At 37.8% G+C, this 19759-nt stretch overlaps 1 protein-coding gene across 1 annotated transcript; it reads left to right on the plus strand.

Annotated features, from left to right (window-relative positions):
- Window positions 1-18606: 18606 nt before the first annotated feature.
- LOC109488669 (olfactory receptor 2G6) lies at window positions 18607-19554 on the plus strand. The gene has a single exon (XM_019793777.2). It carries the CDS (start codon window positions 18607-18609, stop codon window positions 19552-19554), a length of 948 nt encoding a protein of 315 aa, XP_019649336.2.
- The last annotated feature ends 205 nt before the right edge of the window (window positions 19555-19759 follow it).

Raw genomic sequence — 19759 nt, forward strand, 5'->3', positions numbered from 1 at the left:
GGATGACGCCCTGAGCAAAAGGCAGATGCTTAAGGACTGAGCCACCCAGGTACCCCCTCTTTAACATTTCTTATAGTAAAATTCTAGTGATAATTAATTCTCTCCACTTCCTTCTTGGTGAGGGTGGAATTTTTTAATCTTTCCCTCATTTCTGAAGGGCAGTTTTCCAGGTAGAGTATTTTTTTGATATATCATCCCATTATATCCCGGCCTACCAGGCCCCTGCTGAAAAATCTGCTGATAGTTTTATGGGGGTCCCTTGTATGTGATGAATCTCTTTTCTCTTGTTTATTTCAAAATTTTATTTTTGTGTTGTCACATTTATTTTTATTATGTTGTGTCTCAGTGAACATTAAACATGACTTAAATCTCAGTGGGGATCTCTGAGCTTATTATACCGGGATAGCCATATCCTTACTCAAATTTTGGAGTTTTCAGTCATTTTTCTAAATTTTCTAAATTCAGATTAAAAATTAGAAACCAGGGATGTACTGTATGGTGACCACCATAATATAATTAAAAAAACATTAAAATTAAAAATAATTAATAATTTTAAATAGATTTTTTTCTTTCTCCCTCTGAGACTCATATTATATTCATATTGTGTACTTTGATGCAGAAACTTTCCACTCTCTTTTTTATTTTTACTACTCTGAATGGTTAATTTCAAATGACTTGTTTTCAAGTTAATAATTTATTCTTCAACAAGTCTCTTTCTGAAGCTTGCTCTTCAATTTTCCTGTCAATCATTGTACTCTTTAGTTATAGGAATTCTTTTTTTCTTTTATGGTCTCTTTTTCTTTGTAAAACATCTCATTTTGTTCATTTACTACTATTTTCCTAATTTCATTTAGTTGTTTATCTGGGTTTTATTTTAGTGTACTGAACTTTTTTAAAAGAATTATTCTGAATTCCTTGTCAATCAGTTCATAGATGTCCTTTCTTTAGCATGGGTTATTGAAGCTGTATTAGTTTCCATTAGTAGTATCATGTTCCTCATTGTCTTCATGATCCTTGCATCTTTATGTTGGTGTCTGCACATTTGAGAAAGTGGTCATTTGTTACCTTTTTTACATGTTTGTGTTGACAGAAAAAGATCTTTACCAATCATCTCAAACTGATGTTCCAGTCAGACTAGATTATAGTATACATGGAGAGGTGGAGAATTCTGCTGAAGTCTCTGGTTGGGTGAGGCCAGTTCCTGAACTTTGAGGTTAGCTAAGATCTCTATCTAAGTTATGGTTTGGCAGATCAACTGGCTGGGCTCTTTGATCTGGTATTTCCATACCTGTGCTCCTTGATTAGGCAGGGTCTATGGCTATGACCTCTGGATGGGTGAGACCACCGGCTAGTCAGGCAGGCTCTCCAGTTAGACTCTATAGTACAACATAGGCAGTTGGCTAGGCTTTGCACTCAGGTGGGACCACTGACTGGGCTCCCTGGACAGACAGGGATGTATGCTGTGATTCTTTCCCAGGCAATGCCACTGGCTAGATTCTATAAATTATTGGGATCTCAGGCTGAGCTCTGTGAAGAAGCAGTGTCATTGGCTAAATTCTGTGATGATACTGAACTACAGCCTGTGCTCTGCAATCATCCCTGGTCAGGCAGTACCGCAGGTTGTATTCCCTTAATAGGTAGTGTCACTGGCTGGTCTATGTTTTCAGAAAGGCTACATTTGAACATAGTTACATATGGGCTACAAGATCAGGTAGGTTCACTGGCTGTGATTGGTTGAGCAGGGTCACTGACTGTGGTCTCAGGTAAAATGGGGTTTCAAGCTATGCCCCACATTTGGGGCACTATAGACTGGACTATGTAGGGTTGCCCTCTCTGCTCTGCAGTCAAGTGGGGTCATGGGCTTGGATCCACAGGTGGGCAGGACCACTGACTAAAGACCTTATTCAGACAGAACTGCTGATTGTGCTCACTGACCATATATGGGATATTTGTTGAAGCTGCTGGCTGGGTTTTTTGGTTAGGTAAGTTTGCCAGCAGGAAGATGGTTTTATCACAAATTATGCACTGGTTGGTGAGTTTTACACCCCTTTTTTCTTTTTTCTTTTTTCCTTTTCTTTCTTTCTTTCTTCTTTCTTTTTTCTTTGTCTTGTCTTTTTTTTTTTTTTTGATACAAGGGTGATCCTAGGTCATCTAACACTTCCAATTTCTTCAGCTTTCTCCATGACATGAGAAAAAAATGGGACTCCCGGGAAATGCTCCAGAATTCCAAGGAATCTTAATGTCTTCCTTGATATCTCTTTTTCCTGACTATAGAAAACATAAGCCAAAGGGATTCTTCAGTAGTGTTACTGGGATGGAATGGCACAAAGTTTAACAACTTCTACTCTTCTATCTAGTGTAGATATTTTTGGTTTGTGTGTTTTAAGGTGGTGTTTCAACCTCAATCCTGGGTTTTAAGTTTTTTACAGATGTGTTCTTGTCTGTGGATAGTTGCTTAATCAATATTTCTGAAAGGGAGACTAAAGCCAGATATCAACTACTTCATCGTCTTGCTGATGTCACTTCTAAATGATTTAGTATATCCCTTTTAAAAATTATTTTTGAACATCTACATTGGTGTGGGTGTTGTGTCAAGGATTGGGGAGATACTAGTGATAAAAATAGGTAAAATGTCACAATTCTTATATTTACATTCTACTATGGAGAAGCGATAATAAAGTCATTTTAAAAATAAGAGAAATGGTTAATGCTGTGAATAGAAGTAAAACAGGGTGAGAAGTATATGACAATTTAACATTAACTTACAAAATAAGACTTCTCTAATCATCAAATAATGGAGAAGAGACCTAAATGAATTTAAAAAAATAGGTCACGATTTATCTGGTGAAAGAGATTGCCAGACAGAATAGTAATATTTTCCCTTTAATAAGTATGTTAAACCCAATGATACTTACTGACATATCCAATAGATTTATATTGCATTCTCTTGCATTTTATACTACTATATTATTTTTATCATTTCTTTTTAAAGACTTTTTTACTATGTGGTCTATAATATATGTGGTCTATATATAATTCCATATAACCAATTTTGTATATTTGTTCAGTTTTCTTTCAACAACACATTCATAGGGTATAAATTGTACTTTATAAGGAGTAACACACCCTTTGTTTTATTTCTCTTTATACAGTTTGTACTGGTTTCCTAACATAAGCAAGACAAAATACCTTTCAAACATTTTTTCTCTTTTTTTATCATCCAATCCTAGTTAATATTTCTTAGTTTATTACTCTATCTTTAGATATGCTTCATCTTTTACTACTTGATTTGTTAACCTTAAACATTATTTTACTTCCACATACTAACCATGAAGCAACCATTCAGTTTAATCTCCATTATTTTCTTCAGGTTTTTTCCTGACTCAAGTTAATTCCCATTTCACATTTTTCTGTTTTCTGTCCATCACCTCGCCTTGACAAAGTCATCAAATCTCTGAATCTTGTATTGCAGCCTCATGATTTTTCCTGTTGTCAAAATTACTTTATTAAGAATTTTTTTCTGGTTGTAAATAAATTTTCAGCATTGTATTATGATTTAAACCTTTTTTATAGCTATGGATTTCAGATCCGTTTATTTACTCTCCTAAAAAGTTTGTTAATAATTTTTGTTGTTGTTTCCTTTTCTCTATAGTATCTTTGGTAAGAAAATGTATTTTCATATGTTATTATTTAAAGATTTAATTTGTTTTTACAGTTATACCAGTTAGATTCCATGAGATTGCAGGCATGCGGGAATCTTTCCACATTTCTCAAGCTCTACTGCTTTGTTATATGCACTCCTACAATTTTCTCCATGTCTTACTTCTTTCTTTTTTCTTGTTTTTAAATTTAAGTGTAGTTTACACACTAAATTACATCAGTTTCAGGTGTACGACATAATGATTCTACAAATATGTACTTTACGCTATGCTGACCACAAATATAACTACTACCTGTCACATTGCAATGCTATTACAATATTATTGACTATATTCCTTATGCTGTACCTTTTATTCTCATGACATTCATTTCATACTGCAAGACTATACCTCCCATTCTTTTTTTTTTAATTTTATTTCATTATATTATGTTAATCACCATACAGTACATCCCCAGATTCCGATGTAAAGTTTGATGCTTCATTAGTTGCGTATAACACCCAGTGCACCATGCAATACGTACCCTCCTTACTACCCATCACCAGTCTATCCCATTCCCCCACCCCCTCCCCTCTGAAGTCTTCAGTTTGTTTCGCATAGTCCATAGTCTCATATACCTCCCATTCTTCTTCACTAACTTTGCCAAGTCCTTATGTCCTTGTCCTCTGGTAACTGTTTTTTTCTTCTCTGTATTATGAGGTCTGATTCTGCTTTTTGTTTGTTTATGAATTTGTTTATTTTTAGATTCCACCCATATATGAGTGAAATCATATGGTATTAATCTTTCTCAGTCTGAGTGATTTCACTTACTTTAATGCCCTCCAGATCTCATGCTGTTGCAAATGACATGATTTCTTCTTTTGTTGGCTCATAGTATTCCCTTGTGTGTGTGTATGCGTGTGCACGTGTGTGTGTATGTATGCATGCCATATCATACTTATCCATATATCTACTGATATATATCTACTGATAGACACTTAGGTTGCTTGTGTATCTTGGCTATTGGAAATAATATTGCAATAAGCATACTGTTTTCCATAGTGGCTGTACCAAGTTGCATTCCCATCAATGGTGTACAAGGATTCCTTTTACTCCACATCTTTACCAACACTTGTTATTTCTTCACTGTTTAACACTAGCCATTTTGACTGGCTTGAGGCAAAAGCTCATTGTGATTTTGATTTGTATTTCCTTTTTTTTCATTTAATTTAATGTTTTTTAAAGTTCCATGATTCATTACTTGCGTTTAACACCCAGTGCACCATGCAATATGTGCCTTCCTTACTATCCAACACCAGCCTACCCCATTCCCCCACCCCCTCCCCTCTGAAGCCTTCAGTTTATTTCCCAGAGTCCGTAGTCCTTCAGGGTTCATTCCCCCTTCTGTTTACCCCCCCTGTTCTTTATCCCTTTCTTCACCTACCGATCTTCCTACTTCTTATGTTCCATAAATGAGTGAAACCGTATGATAATTGTCTTTCTCTGCTTGACCTACTTCGCTTAGCATTATCTCCTCCAGTGCCGTCCATGTTGCAGCAAATGTTGAGAAGTCGTTCTTTTTGAGGATGAATAATATTCCATTGTATATATGGACCACAGCTTCTTAATCCAGTCATCCGTTGAAGGGCATCTCAGCTCCTTCCACAATTTAGCTATTGTGGACAATGCTGCTATGAACTTTGGGGTGCATATGGCTTCTCTTCACTACGTCTGTATCTTTGGGGTAAATACCAAGTAGTGCAATAGTTGGATCATAGGGTAGCTCAATTTTTAACATTTTAAGGGACTTCCACACTGTTTTCCAGAGTGGCTGTACCAACTTGCATTCCCACCAACATGTAGGAGGGATCCCCTTTCTCCACATCCTCTCCAACAATTGTTGTTTCCTGCCTTGTCTATCTTTGCCATTCTAACTCATGTAAGGTGGTATCTCAAGGTGGTTTTGATTTGAATTTCCCTGATGGCTAATGATGTTGAACATTTTTTAATGTGTCTGTTAGCCATTTGTATGTCTTCATTGGAAAAGTGTCTGTTCATATCTTCTGCCCATTTTATGATTTGTTTATTTGTTTCTCGTGTATTGAGTTTGAGAAGTTCTTTGTAGATCTTGGATACCAGTCCTTTATCTGTGGTGTCCTTTGCAAATATATTCTCCCATTCCGTGGGCTGTCTCTTAGTTTTTTTGACTNTCCTCTTAGTTTTTTTGACTGTATTTTTGACTATATCTTTGTAGTATATCCTAAATTGTGAACTTGTGATATCTCCAGCTTTGTTTTTCTTTTTTTTAATAATTTTTTATTATATTATGTTAGTCACCAAACTGTATATCCTTAGTTTTTGATATAGTGTTCCATGATTCATTATTTGCATATAACACCCAGTGCACCATACAATATGTGCCCTCCTTAATACCCATCACCAGCCTATCCCATTCCCCCACCCCCCTCCCCTCTGAAGCCCTCAGTTTGTTTCTCAGAGTCCATAGTCTCTCATGCTTCATTCCCCCTTCTGATTACCCCCCNGCCCTCCTTAATACCCATCACTGGCCTATCCCAATCCTTCTTCCTCAAGATTGTTTTGACTATTCATGGTCTTTTTTGTTTCCATACAAATTTTAGTATTATTTTTTCTGGTTTCTGAAAACTGTTGGTATTTTGATAGAGATTGCATTGAATCTGTACTTTGCTTTAAGCAATACGGACATTTTAGCAATATTAATTCTTCCAGTCTATGAGTATGGAATTTATTTCCATTTATTTTTATCATATTTGATTTCTTTCATCAGTGTTTTATAATTTTCGTAGTACAGGTCTTTCATTCTCTTTTTTTTTAATTTTTTTTTATTATATTATGTTAATCACCATACAGTACATCACTGGTTTCTGATGTAAAGCTCGATGATTCATTAGTTGCGTATAACACCCAGTGCACCAAGCAATACGTGCCTTCCTTACTACCCATCACCNGTTTTTTTTATTATATTATGTTAATCACCATACAGTACATCACTGGTTTCTGATGTAAATCTCGATGATTCATTAGTTGCGTATAACACCCAGTGCACCAAGCAATACGTGCCTTCCTTACTACCCATCACCAGGTATCCCATTCCCCCACCCCCCTCCCCTCTGAAGCCCTCAGTCATTCTCTTGGTTAAGTTTATTTTAGGTGTTCTATTATTTCTGGTGCAGTTATAAATGGTGTTGTTTTCTTAATTTCTTTTTCTGCTACTTTGATATTAGTGTATAGAACCACTATCATTCTCTGGGTATTAATTTTGTATTCTGCAACTTTACTGAATTTATTTGTTATTTCTAGTATTTTTTTAGATTTTTCTATATATAATATGTCATCTGCAAATAGTGACAGATTACCTTTTTCTTTACGAATGTGGATACCTCTAATTTTTTTCTTGTTTGATTGGTGTGCTTAGAACTTCTAGTATTATGTTGAATAAAAGTCATGTTTCACTTCTTATTATCTTATTTTTCTCGCCATGACTGTTATGGTGATCCCCTCGGTTTAGACAATACTGCCTCTTATTACCTCCACCACTTCCTCCCCAGGCTCTGTCCAAGCCTTTCTCTTGGGGTATCTTCTGATTGTTCCTTGCCTTTTGTCTATTAGACTTGTGTACAGGTATTCAAACTAATAATAATTTTAAAAAACTCTTATAAAGAAAAATATTTTCTGTGATATTTTATGTGTTGCTTCTATTAGTGACCTTGAATGCTGCTCTTCTTTTCTGGACCACAGTTCCCATTGTTGGTTTTCAGCACAAATTCTGAACAGTCTCATTACCTTTTTTTCTCTATTACATGTCATTTGCATTTGGTGGGGTTTTTTTTGTCTCCTGATTATAATAAAGGTGCCATTTGTACTTGCTTTTGTTACTCCTTGTCCTGGATATTTGGTATATATTTAGAAATTGAACATAGAAATAATAAGATTCTAAAATTAGTTAAAGGTGTGTACCAGCCCCCATAACTTCCTTACTAATATTAGAAAAGTTTTACTGTTTGCCTCTGTAAAGAAGGAGCTGATTGAGATTAAGGGGTGCCTGGGTGGCTCAATAGGTTGAGTCTGCCTTCAGCTCAGGTCATGATCTCAGGGTCCTGGGGCCCCATGTCAGGCTCCCTGTTCAGCAGGAAACCTGCTACTCCCTCTCCCTCTGCCTGCTTCTCCCTCTGTTTGTTCACTCCCTCTCCCTCTGCCAAATAAATAAAATCTTTTTCAAAAATTAAAAAGAAAACTTTTTTAAAAAATATGTTTAGTTAGCATATAGTAATACTTGAAAAAAAGGGGGTGCAAAGGATTTTAAGTTAGGGGACTCCTGCAGAGCTCCAAATAGTAGATGATGGTGCCTTGGAGAGAGAAGTAGTGCATATGATGAGGAAACATTGACACACACACACACACACACACACGCGTATAAGTGCATAATTTAAAGAAAAAATTTTCTGAGTACATGATTAGTTAGCATGTATATCCCTCATTTTCCCCGCGAATTCTCTTTTCTGCTATTCTTTCATTAGCAAAACATAATTAATATCATAGCCCATGAACAAAAGGCCTGTAGGATGAAAGATTTTTTCCCTCTTTCCTCTAAATTATTCTATCTCAAATAAAAACTGTTTTTTTCATTGACTCCTTGATCACAGAGGGATGTTGTACCATTTGTGCCTTAGCTTAGGAAAGAAAGTTATGTTACACAGCTTCTGAACTCAGATAAATTTCTATATTGTCGTAATAAGGCAGTAACCTATGAACACTTTATATATATACATGTATATCTATTATTTTATATATAAAATTATATAATACATACTCAAAATATATAATTTATAATAAATATATAATATATAAATTATGTGCGTTATATTTACATATCCATAAATATACAATACATAACTTGTATATTCACATATTCACAAATATATAATAAATAATTTATGTTAAATATAATGCATATCAGATATTCATATATTCATAAATATATGATTTACATATATTATAAATTACATATTACATATTTATGATATATAAATATATATATAATTTCAGCAGTATTACAAATCACAAGGAATCAATTATAATTTGAGTAAGAGGACTTATATAGGTTTAACATTTTATCACTTATCATTTCATCTTGACTAACAAAGATTTACACAAATAAACATTTCTTCTTTTTGTTGAGAGCACCAGAGCTGGTGTAGGTTTCATTTTGAGCTCCATTCTCTCCTCTTTTGCATGAAAGCCTATAGTTTTGCTCTTAATGATGTCATGCATCAAATGTTTTGCCCCTAATGTCCGTAGAACAGGTTAAGCTAAGTATGTGTATGTCTTCATTTTAAATAAATGTTCTCATTTATTTTCACTTGGATTATGATGTAATTTTCTATATGCACAATTATAGATATGGAGTTACATTTGGCAATATCACTTTGACAGTAGTCTGAATATTGGTCAAGATATTTGATTACATCTTAAAATATTTGGATAAAAAACAGAAGGTCAGTTGTTTTCCTGCAAAAATAATTTTAATATTCAAATAAATCAATTAAAAATGAACAAAATATACAAATACATAAAGCAAAATTTAATAAATACAAACAACAAAAAACTTCAACTTGAAAGTAAATATTAAATCAATTATTTTCACAAATTACATTAGAGCTAAAAACAATAAAATATAATTTGTTCATAATAAGTTGACATGAGTAGCTTTCAAACACATCAGGAAGAAACATTTATTGTACTACATACATAAGATTAGCAAGCTATATTAATTTTCATGCATTTTGGCAACTAATTCTATTTGGTGAAATTTAAACTATATAAATCAAAGTAATATTTTTTGCAATGTTATCAATTCCAGTAATAAATGCTAACCAACTTCAATATTGTGTAACAGAATTGTTAGTAAGAATAATTGTTAAGTAACATGTGCCATGTGATGAAAACGTATGCAGTCTTTGAAAACAAGAGAAATTTCTCCTTTTTTAAAAATAATTTTTTATTATGTTATGTTAGTCAACATACAGTATATCCTTAGTTTTTGATGTAGGGTTCCATGACTCATTTGCATAAAACACCCAGTGTACCATGCAATATGTGCCCTCCTTAATACCCATCACTGGCTTATCCCAATCCCCCACTCCACCCCTCTGAAGACCTCAGTTTGTTTCCCAGAGTCCACAGTCTCTCATGGTTCATTCCCCCTTCTGTTTAGAGCCCCCTTCGTTCTTCCCTTCCTTCCGCTACCAATCTTCCTATTTCTTATGTTCCATAAATGAGAGAAACTATATGATAATTGTCTTTCACTGCTTGACTTATTTCACTTAGGATAATCTCCTCCAGTCTCATCCATATTGCTGCAAATGTTGGGTAATCGTTCTTTCTGATGGCTGGGTAATATTCCATTGTATATATGGAACACATCTTCTTAACCCAGGCATCTGTTGAAGGGCATCTTGGCCCCTTCCACACTAGCTATTGTGGACAATGATGTTATGAACATTGGGGTGCATATAGCCCTTCTCTTCACTGCGTCTGTATCTTTGGGGTAAATACCAAGTAGTGCAATGGCTGGATCATAGGGAAGGTCAAATTTTAACTTTTTAAGGGACCTCCACACTATTTTCCAGAGTGGTTGTACCAATTTGCATTCCCACCAACAATGTAGGAGGGATCCCCTTTCTCCACATCCTCTGCAACATTTGTTGTTTCCTGCCTTGTCAATTTTTGCCATTCTAACTGGCGTAAGGTGGTATCTCAATGTGGTTTTGATTTGAATTTCCTTGAAGGCTAATGATTTTGAACATTTTTTCATGTGTCTGTTAGCCATTTGAGGTCTTCATTGGAAAAGTGTCTGTTCATATCTTCTACCCATTTTGTGATTTGTTTATTTACTTCTTGTGTATTGAGTTTGAGAAGTTCTTTATAGATCTTGGATACCAGTCTTTTATTTGTAGTGTCATTTGCAAATATCTTCTCCCATTCCGTGGGCTGCCTCTTAGTTTTATTGACTGTTTCTCTGGCTGTGCAGAAGCTTTTTATTTTGATGAAGTCCCACAAGTTCATTTTTTCTTTGGTTTCTCTTGCCTTTGGAGATGTGTCATGAAAAATGTTGCTTTGGCTGATGTGAAAATCCTCTAGGATTTTGATGGTTTCCTTTCTCACATCGAGGTCTTTCACCCATTTGGAGTTTATCTTTTTGTATGGTTTGAGAGAGTGGTCAAGTTTCATTCTTTTGAATGTAGCTGTCCAATTTTCCCAGCACCATTTATTGAAGAGACTGTCTTTTTTCCACTGGATGTTTTTTCCTGCTTTGCCAAAGATTAGTTGCCCAAAAAGCTGAGGATCCATTTCTGGGTTCTCTATTCTGTTCCATTGGTCTATATATCTGTTTTTGTGTGGGCACCATGCTGTCTTTGTGATCACAGCTTTATAGTATAGCTGGAAATCCAGAAACGGGATGCCCCCAGCTTTGTTTTTCCTTCTCAACAATTCCTTGGCCATTCTTTGCCTTTTCTCGTTCCACAGAAATTTAAGGGCTGTTTTTCCAGCTCTTGGAAAACTTTCATTGGTATTTTGATTGGGATGGCACTGAACATGTAGATTGCTCTGGGTAGCATAGACATTTTAACTATGTTCTTTTTTTTTTTTAAAGATTTTATTTATTTATGTGAAAGAGAGACAGCCAGTGAGAGAAGGAACACAGCAGGGGGAGTAGGAGAGGGAGAAGCAGGCTCCCAGCAGAGGGCCCTAATGTGGGACTCGATCCTGGAATGCCAGGATCACTCCCTGAGCCGAAGGCAGATGCTTAACGACTGCACTACCCAGGCACCCCTAACTATATTAATTCTTCTGATCATTGAGCATGGAATATTTTTCCACCTTTTTGTGTCTTCTTCAATGTGTTTCAAGAGTGATTTGTAGTTCCTAGAGTATAGATCCTTTACGTCTCTTGTTAATTCTTTTTTTAAAGGTTTTATTTATTTATTTGAAAGAGATAGAGACAGCCATCGAGAGAGGGAACACAAGCAGGGGGAGTGGGAGAGGAAGAAGCAGGCTCATAGCAGAGGAGCCTGATGTGGGGCTCGATCCCAAAATGCCGGGATCATGCCCTGAGCCAAAGGCAGACGCTTAACTGCTGTGCCACCTAGGCACCCTTCGTTAAGTTAATTCTGAGATAATACAGGATTTTTGGTGCTATTGCAAATGGGATGCATTCCCTAATTTCTCTTTCTTCAGTCTCATTGTCCGTGTATAGAAATGCAACTGATTTCTGAGCATCGATTTTGTATCCCGCCACATTACTGAATTGCTCTATCACTTCTAGAAGTTTGGGGGTGGATTCTTTGGGTTTTTCCAATATACAGTATCATGTCGTCTGTGAAGAGAGACAGTTTGACTTCTTCTTTGCCAATTTGGATGCTTTTATTCCATTTTGCTGTCTGATTGCTGTTGCAAGGACTTCTAGTACTATGTTGAATAATATTGGTGAGAGTGGGCATCCTTGCCGTTTTCCTGATATTAAGGGAAATTCTTCCAGCTTTTCCCCATTGAGAATGGTATTTTCTGTAGGCTTTTCATAGATGGTTTCATGAAATTGATGAATGTGCCCTCTATCCCGACACTCTGAAGTGTTTTAATCAGGAAAGGATGCTGCATTTTGTCAAATGCTTTTTCTGCATCTATTGGAAGGATCATGTGGTTCTTGACTCTTTTCTTGTTGATATGATGTATCACACTGATCGATTTGCGAATGTTGAACCAACCTTGCTTCCCAGGGAAGAATCCCACTTGGTCATGATGGATAATCCATTTAATGTACTATTGGATCCTATTAGCTAGGATCTTGTTGAGAATTTTGGCGTCCATATTCATCAGGGATATCGGTCTGTAATTCTCCTTTTTGATGGGGTCTTTGCCTGGTTTGGGGATAAAGGTAATACTGGCCTCATCGGATGAGTTTGGTAGTTTTCCTTCTGTTTCTATTTTTTGATACAGATTCAGGAGTATAGGTATTATTTCTTCTTTGAATGTTTGGTAGAATTCCCCGGGAAAACCAACCAATCCTGGAGTCTTGTTTTGGGGGAGGTTTTTGATCATTGCTTAAATCCCTTCATAATTAATCAGTCTGTTTAAATAATCAATTTCTTCCTGTTTCAGTCTTGGTAGTTTATAGGTTTCCAGGAAGGCATCCATTTCTTCAAGGTTGTTGAATTTATTGGCATAAAGCTTCTGATGAAAGTTTCTAATGAAACTTCCTATTTCATTGGTGTTGGTTGTGACCTTTCCCTTTTCATTCATAATTTTATTAATTTGGGTCCTTTCTCTGTTCTTTTGAATAAGTCTGGCCAGTGGCTTATCGTTCATATTTATTCTTTCAAAGAACCAGCTTCTAGTTCTGTTGATCTGCTCCACTGTGCTTCTGTTTTCTAATTCATTGATCTCTGTTCTAATCTTGATCAACTGCTTTCTTGTACATGGATTAGGCCTATTCTTCTGTTGCTGTTCCAGCTTCTTGAGATTAGAATATAAAAACTGCATTTTAGATTTTTCTATTCTTTTGTGTGAGGCTTGGATGTCTATGTATTATCCCCTTAGGACTGCCTTTGCAGTGCCCCATAGGTTTTAGACCGTTGTGTTTTCATTCTCATTGGTCTCCATAAATTGTTTAAATTGATTTTGGATTTCCTGGTGTATTGAATCATTCTTGAGGAGGATGATTCTTCGTTTCCAAGTGTTTGAGTTTCTTCCAAATTTTTCCTAGTGATTGAGTTCCAATTTCAAAGCATTGTGGTCTGAGAATACTCAAGGAAAATTTTCAATCTTTTGGTATCGGTTGAGACTTGTTTTGTGACCCAGCATATGCTCTATCCTGTAGGAAACTCCATGTGCATTCAAAAAGAATGAGGATTCTTTTGTTTTGGGGTGTAGTGTTTTATATATATCTATGAGGTCCATCTGATCTAGTATGGCATTCAAAGCTCTTGTTTCTTTGTTGATTTTCTGCTTAGGTGATCTATCTATTGCTGATAGTGGAGTGTATATCTCTCTTTATGCTGGTTAAGTGTTGACTTGTGTATCTTGCTGCTCCCCTGATGGGGGTGTAGATATTTATAATTGTCATATCCCTTGCTGGATATATTCTTTAAGAAAAAAAGACTGTACTTCTGTATCTCTAACTATAGTCTTTAGTTTAAAATCCAATCTGTCTGATATGAGAATTGCTACCCCAGCTTTCTTTTGAGGTCCTGGCATGAAAGATGGTATTCCATCCCTTTACTTTCAGTCTGGATGTATCTTTAGGTTCAAAATGAGTCTCTTGTAGACAGCAAATGGATGGGTCATGTCTTTTTATCCAATCTGCAACCTTTTGGCATTTTATTGGAGCATTTAGGCCATTTATATTAGGAGTGATTATTGAGAAATATGATTTTTAATGATGTCTTGTTGCCTGTAACGTCTTTGTTTCTATAGATTGTAAATTTATGATCTGTATCCTTCTTGGGGCCTTTTTACTTTTATTTTTTTATTTTTTTTTAAAGATTTTATTTATTTATTTGACAGAGATAGAGACAGCCAGCGAGAGAGGGAACAGGGAGAGTGGGAGAGGAAGAAGCAGGCTCACAGCAGAGGAGCCCGATGTGGGGCTCGATCCCACAACGCCGGGATCATGCCCTGAGCCGAAGGCAGACGCTTAACCGCTGTGCCACCCAGGAGAACCCCCCTTAATATCTCCTGTATTGCTGGTTTCATGGTTACAAAATTGTTCAGTGACTGGCGATTCTGGAAGGTCCTTATCTCTCCATCAATTCTGAATGACAGCCTTGCTGGATAAAGGATTCTTGGCTGCATGTTTTTCTTTGAAAGAGCTTTAAAAATGCCCCCCCCAACTCTCATTCTGGGTCTGTGTAGACAGGTCTGATGTAATCCTAATATTTTTGCCCTTGTACGTGAGAAATTTCTATGCCCTGGCCACTTTCAATACAGTATTCTTGGATCTAATACTTGCAGATTGCACTATGACGTGATGTGGCATAGGTTTGTCATGGTTGAATTTGGGAGGGGTCCTCTCTGCCTCTTGGACACAAATGCTTGTTTCCTTTGCTAGATTAGGGAAGTTTTCAGCTACAATTTGTTCAAGTATCTCTTCTAGACCTCTCTCTCCACCCCCTCAGGGATGCCAATGATTCTGACATTGGAACGTTTCATTGAGTCAGTAATATCCCGTAACCTACATTCTTGAGATTGGATTTTTTTGAGCTGAGTTTCTCTTTTAGCTTTTTCTTCTACCATCCCATCCTCCAGTTCACTAATTCGTTCTTCTGTCTCATTTACCCTGGCCATCAGAGCATCCATTTTTGACTGCATTTCATTCATAGCATTTTTAATTTCTACCAGATTCGCTCTCATTTCAGCCCTTAGGGATTCTATATTCTCATTAACATTTTTGTTAATATTTTTTTTTCAATTCTACACCTCATCTTGACCATTGTTACTCTGAACTCCACTTCTGATAATTTGGTTATATCCATATCCATCAGTTCTGTGGCAGAGGCCACGGACTTATTATCTTTTTTTGCTGGGGGGGATTTCTCCTTCTGTCACTCTGATGAGGAGAGGTTGCGGGGTTGTCCAGAGCCCAAATTATTGACCAGGACCCAGGCAGTGTGCACTTGTTTTACAGAGACCTTAGGGATGTGGGCTTCTTGATTTTTTAGCCTGCATTCTGGGGGAGGAGCCTGCTGCGTTGATACTCAGGTGACCATGTTTGCTTAGAGTTTCCCTGTCCCCTGAGGGGGGGATGGGGTTTGGCACAATGTGAGCTGGTATTTCTGGGCTTTTGTTCTCTGGTGGCTTTCCCTGGTGTTTTTCTGAGGCTCTTCTGAGAGTCAGAACAGAAGTGGCCAAATCCTAGCCTCTGTCTCAGAGCAGAGAGATTGCATTCCACTCTCCACTGAGCTCTCCTGTCCTCTTTTACTCTGTTTCTGTTGGTGCTGCTAAAAACCCTGCAGCATGCCAGATTATGCACCCCACACCTGGAGTCCCAGCCCTCACTTCTAGGGCTGGCAAGTCTCTGTCCTTTGTGTTTCTAACTCTGCCAGCTGTCGGATGCCCCCAGGCACGCTCCTAATCTCCCTGTTTCTGTGTGGTTTAGGGGCGTTCCAGAGGGCTGGTTTTCAGTCTGGTTGCAGGTGTGTTTCCAGGCTCATAGTCTCAGTCTGCCCTCTCTCTCGGGTGGTGGTCCGAGAATCCAGCCCACTCCCCAGTGCAGGTGGCTACAGCTTCCTGGTGCCCGAGCATGGCAGCTCCCTCCCCCCTCCATCTGTCTTCCCATATCTGTGTGCAGATTCACGGCCTCCCGCTTCGTACCTCAATACTCGGCACTGGAGATGTTCAATTGTAGAGATCCAGACGTATCTTCCTACATCTCAGGCTGATTCCATGGGTTTTCAGGATGGTCCTATCCAGCTCCACTCAGGGGACCAGCTGAAAATGGGGACCCCTACTCCTCCGCCATCTAAACTCCTCCCCTCCATTTTGTCTTCTATATTGATAATTCCTTTCTCTGCTTTTTCCAGCCCGCTGTTCATTGCATGAAGCCTGTTTCCAATCTCATTTTTTGCATTTTTCATCTCTGATTGATTCTCTTTTAACTCTTTTATCTCTGTGGTAAGGGTCTCCTTAATGTCTTCTATTCTTTTCTCATGCCCAGAGAATATCCTAATGATTGTTGCTTTAAATTCTCCATCAGGCACGGTAACTTATATCTGTTTTGCTTAGAACTTTGGCTGTGGCCTTGTTCTTTCACTTGGGATAAATTCCTCCATTTGGCATTTTATCTAAGTCTATGCCTTCTTCTCTGTGTTAGAAAAGCCAGTTATATCTCCTGTTCCTGAGAATGATGGCTTTATGAAGAAGATTTCATGTAGAGTCCAGGGTCTGGTGCTTTAGTGATTGTCTCTGGTGCGTGCTGTGTGTACAATGCCATTGTGCTGTGCCTGCTGTAGCCTTCAAACCAGTCATTGTGGGCAGTGTTTCGTTCCTGGCCTTAATTCATTGAGTTTTTAGTAGGTGTGCTCTGGTCTGCTTGTGAAATGAGACCTGTCACCACTTCCACCAGTACTGAGGTCTTGCAGAACTCTCTGGTAAAGAGACATGGGATGGACAGTGGTTTTTGCTGGCCTTCTAGGGGAGGGGCCCACTGTACTGGGACTGAGGTAAACTTGACTGAGAAGGGCAATCCTGCCAGAGCACAGGGATGTGGGGTTTGGTTTAAGCCAGTTAGGCATTCAGGGCACTGCCCTGCTTCCCACAGGTGGCTCTGTGTTTATGCTGCAGGTTGGGAGAAGGAAATGGTGCCAGCCAGCTCCATTGTTCCTGGAGAGGCATCTTCCTAAACACTCTGGGAAAAAAGCAAACAATCCTCCCACTCCCATATGTCCCAAGCATTCTTCAGATCACTGTTTTCTATGTGGTCTGCCCCAGGGTGTTTTCCTGTCTTCTCTCCAGAAACAACACAGTGTCCTCTGGGCTCAATCTCAGCCAAGCTTGCCGACCTTTAAAATTCCAGTCTTTAAGTCTTGCTGGTTGCAAGAGCTCTTGAAAATCAGCCCCTCTCATTTTCCAAACCAATGGCTTTGGGGAAATGTTCTTCTGTATTCCCCTGTCTGTCTTCTCTCTCTCTCTCTCTCTCTTTCTTTCTCTCTCTCTCTCTCCCTCTCCTTCTCTCTTCTCCATGACCACAACTCCTTTCCCTCCACAGCACCCATGATCAATTTCTCCCCAAAACCAAATTGCTGCACTTCCTACCTTCTTCAGTATGACCTTTTCTCTCCCTTTAACGGTGGAATTTTTTCTGTCAGTCTTCAGGTCAATTTCTGGAGTATTTAGGATGATCTAACGGTTATCTAGTTGTGTTCCTGGGACAAGCTCAGAGTCCTCCTATTCTGCTGCCATCTTCCCTCATCCAATATTTGTCTTTTAAAAGGAAATGATGTGAAAGGTTTTTTGTTTTGTTTTATTTTGTTTTTGTTTTTGTTTTTTAACTGAAAGTACCTACAAAGGAGACAGCCAAGGTAACCACTTCTCTAACTCATCCCTAAGTATTTGAAAGGTAAGCTACACTAATCAATACATATTTTAAATCATAAAGGAAAGGAGATAAGTGAAAACACGGAAGTGGTGAAAAATGAAAAGAAACCATGAAATAATGTGTGTATGTAAGATTGCTGTCTGATCATTTAGTTAAAAATATCAGCAGCTTAAACTGTGTGAAGATAATTCCATTCTTTAAAACAATGAATGGGTCATCAGGTTGATGGTAATTTGACTGTCATATGCTCTCTTTGAAAAGAACATCTTTTCAGCAGTTCCTTTTTATATACATATATATCATTTCAAAATCCTTTCTATGCTTAAGGTGTACCATCAGTACCTATATCTAACTTATATTCTCTCCAAAAACACCTAAGTGTTAATTTTCTTAATGCTTCCTCCATATCTGTCTGCCATTGTATAATTTAAAAATACATGATGGCAAAATGTTTTTGGAGGATCAAACCAAAATTGATAAAATAGAGTCTTACAAGTAAACATCACTAAGTTTATAAAGATGTCTCTCCAAGAAAAGTGAGGGGAACATAATACCCTCTTGGATTATGGATGTAAACAAGAGAAGGTATTGTGATGGTGGTTGGATTAGTGCTGTTCCCATTTGAAAGAGTGAAATGTGCTCAAGAAAACAGAAGGGGGAGGCATTCTCAATGTGTTAAATAATACACATTGAGAAAAGTGCTATCTGTCTTTACAATCTGGCTGAGTGTTATAAAAGGAAGATAATCATATTAAAGCACCACCGTTTACCATTGTTCATCTTATCATCTTTTTCTCCACAATATTAATCATTTTATAAATTGAAGTCTGCAGGACAATGGAGGAAAGCATCAACAGTTCTGAAAAGGGATTTTTTCTCCTGGGATTTGCAGATGATCCCCAACTAGAAAGGATCCTTTTTGTCATAATTTTGCTTTTCTACATCTTAAACATCCTGGGGAACACTGCCATCATTTTGGTGTCTTGTTTAGCCCCCAAACTCCACGCTCCAATGTATTTTTTCCTCAGCAATCTCTCTTGTGTGGACATCTGCTTTACCACGAGTGTTGCCCCACAGTTGCTGGTTACCATGAATAAGAAAGAGAAAAACATGAGCTACAGTGGATGTGTGGCCCAGCTCTATGTGGCCATGGGGCTGGGCTCCTCTGAGTGTATTCTCCTGGCAGTCATGGCTTATGACCGATATGCTGCTGTCTGCCAGCCTCTGCAATACACAACTATAATGCATCCTCAGCTCTGTGCATTCCTGGCTGGCATAGCATGGCTCAGTGGACTCATTACCTCCTTAATTCAGTGCTCCCTTACTGTGCAGCTGCCCCTTTGTGGTCATCGCAAACTGGACCACATTTTCTGTGAGGTTCCTGTGCTCATTAAACTGGCCTGTGTGGACACAACTTTCAATGAAGTAGAACTCTTTGTGGCTAGTGTGATTTTTCTAATTGTTCCTGTGTCACTCATCTTAATCTCCTATGGCTTTATAACAAAAGCTGTGCTGAGGATAAAATCAGCAGCAGGGTGCTGGAAGGCCTTTGGGACTTGTTCTTCCCACCTGATTGTGGTCATTATTTTCTATGGAAGCATCATCTTTATGTACCTTCAACCAGCCAAAAGTAGCTCAAAAAACCAGGGAAAATTTGTCTCTCTTTTCTACACCATAGTCACCCCGGTTTTAAACCCCATCATTTATACTCTGAGAAACAAAGATGTGAAAGGGGCCTTGAGAACACTGGTAATGAGAAATGTTCTTGTTTCAGAAAATATATGACTTGCGGGTATAACGTTAGTGGGCTATTTGTAGCTCATAGATTATTTGTTCTCTGTTCTGGGTTGTTTTTAAACAATGACATAAGGAATAGTAAAAACCACAGAGTTCTGTAAGAAGCTAACATACTCCAGTCACAATTTTTCACTCTTCCCAAACATCTTTTGTATGAATCCAAGACCTTATGTTCTATCTGCTTTGCTCTTCT

Source organism: Ailuropoda melanoleuca, chromosome 3 (genome assembly GCF_002007445.2).
Source record: "Ailuropoda melanoleuca isolate Jingjing chromosome 3, ASM200744v2, whole genome shotgun sequence".
Lineage (NCBI taxonomy): Eukaryota > Metazoa > Chordata > Mammalia > Carnivora > Ursidae > Ailuropoda > Ailuropoda melanoleuca.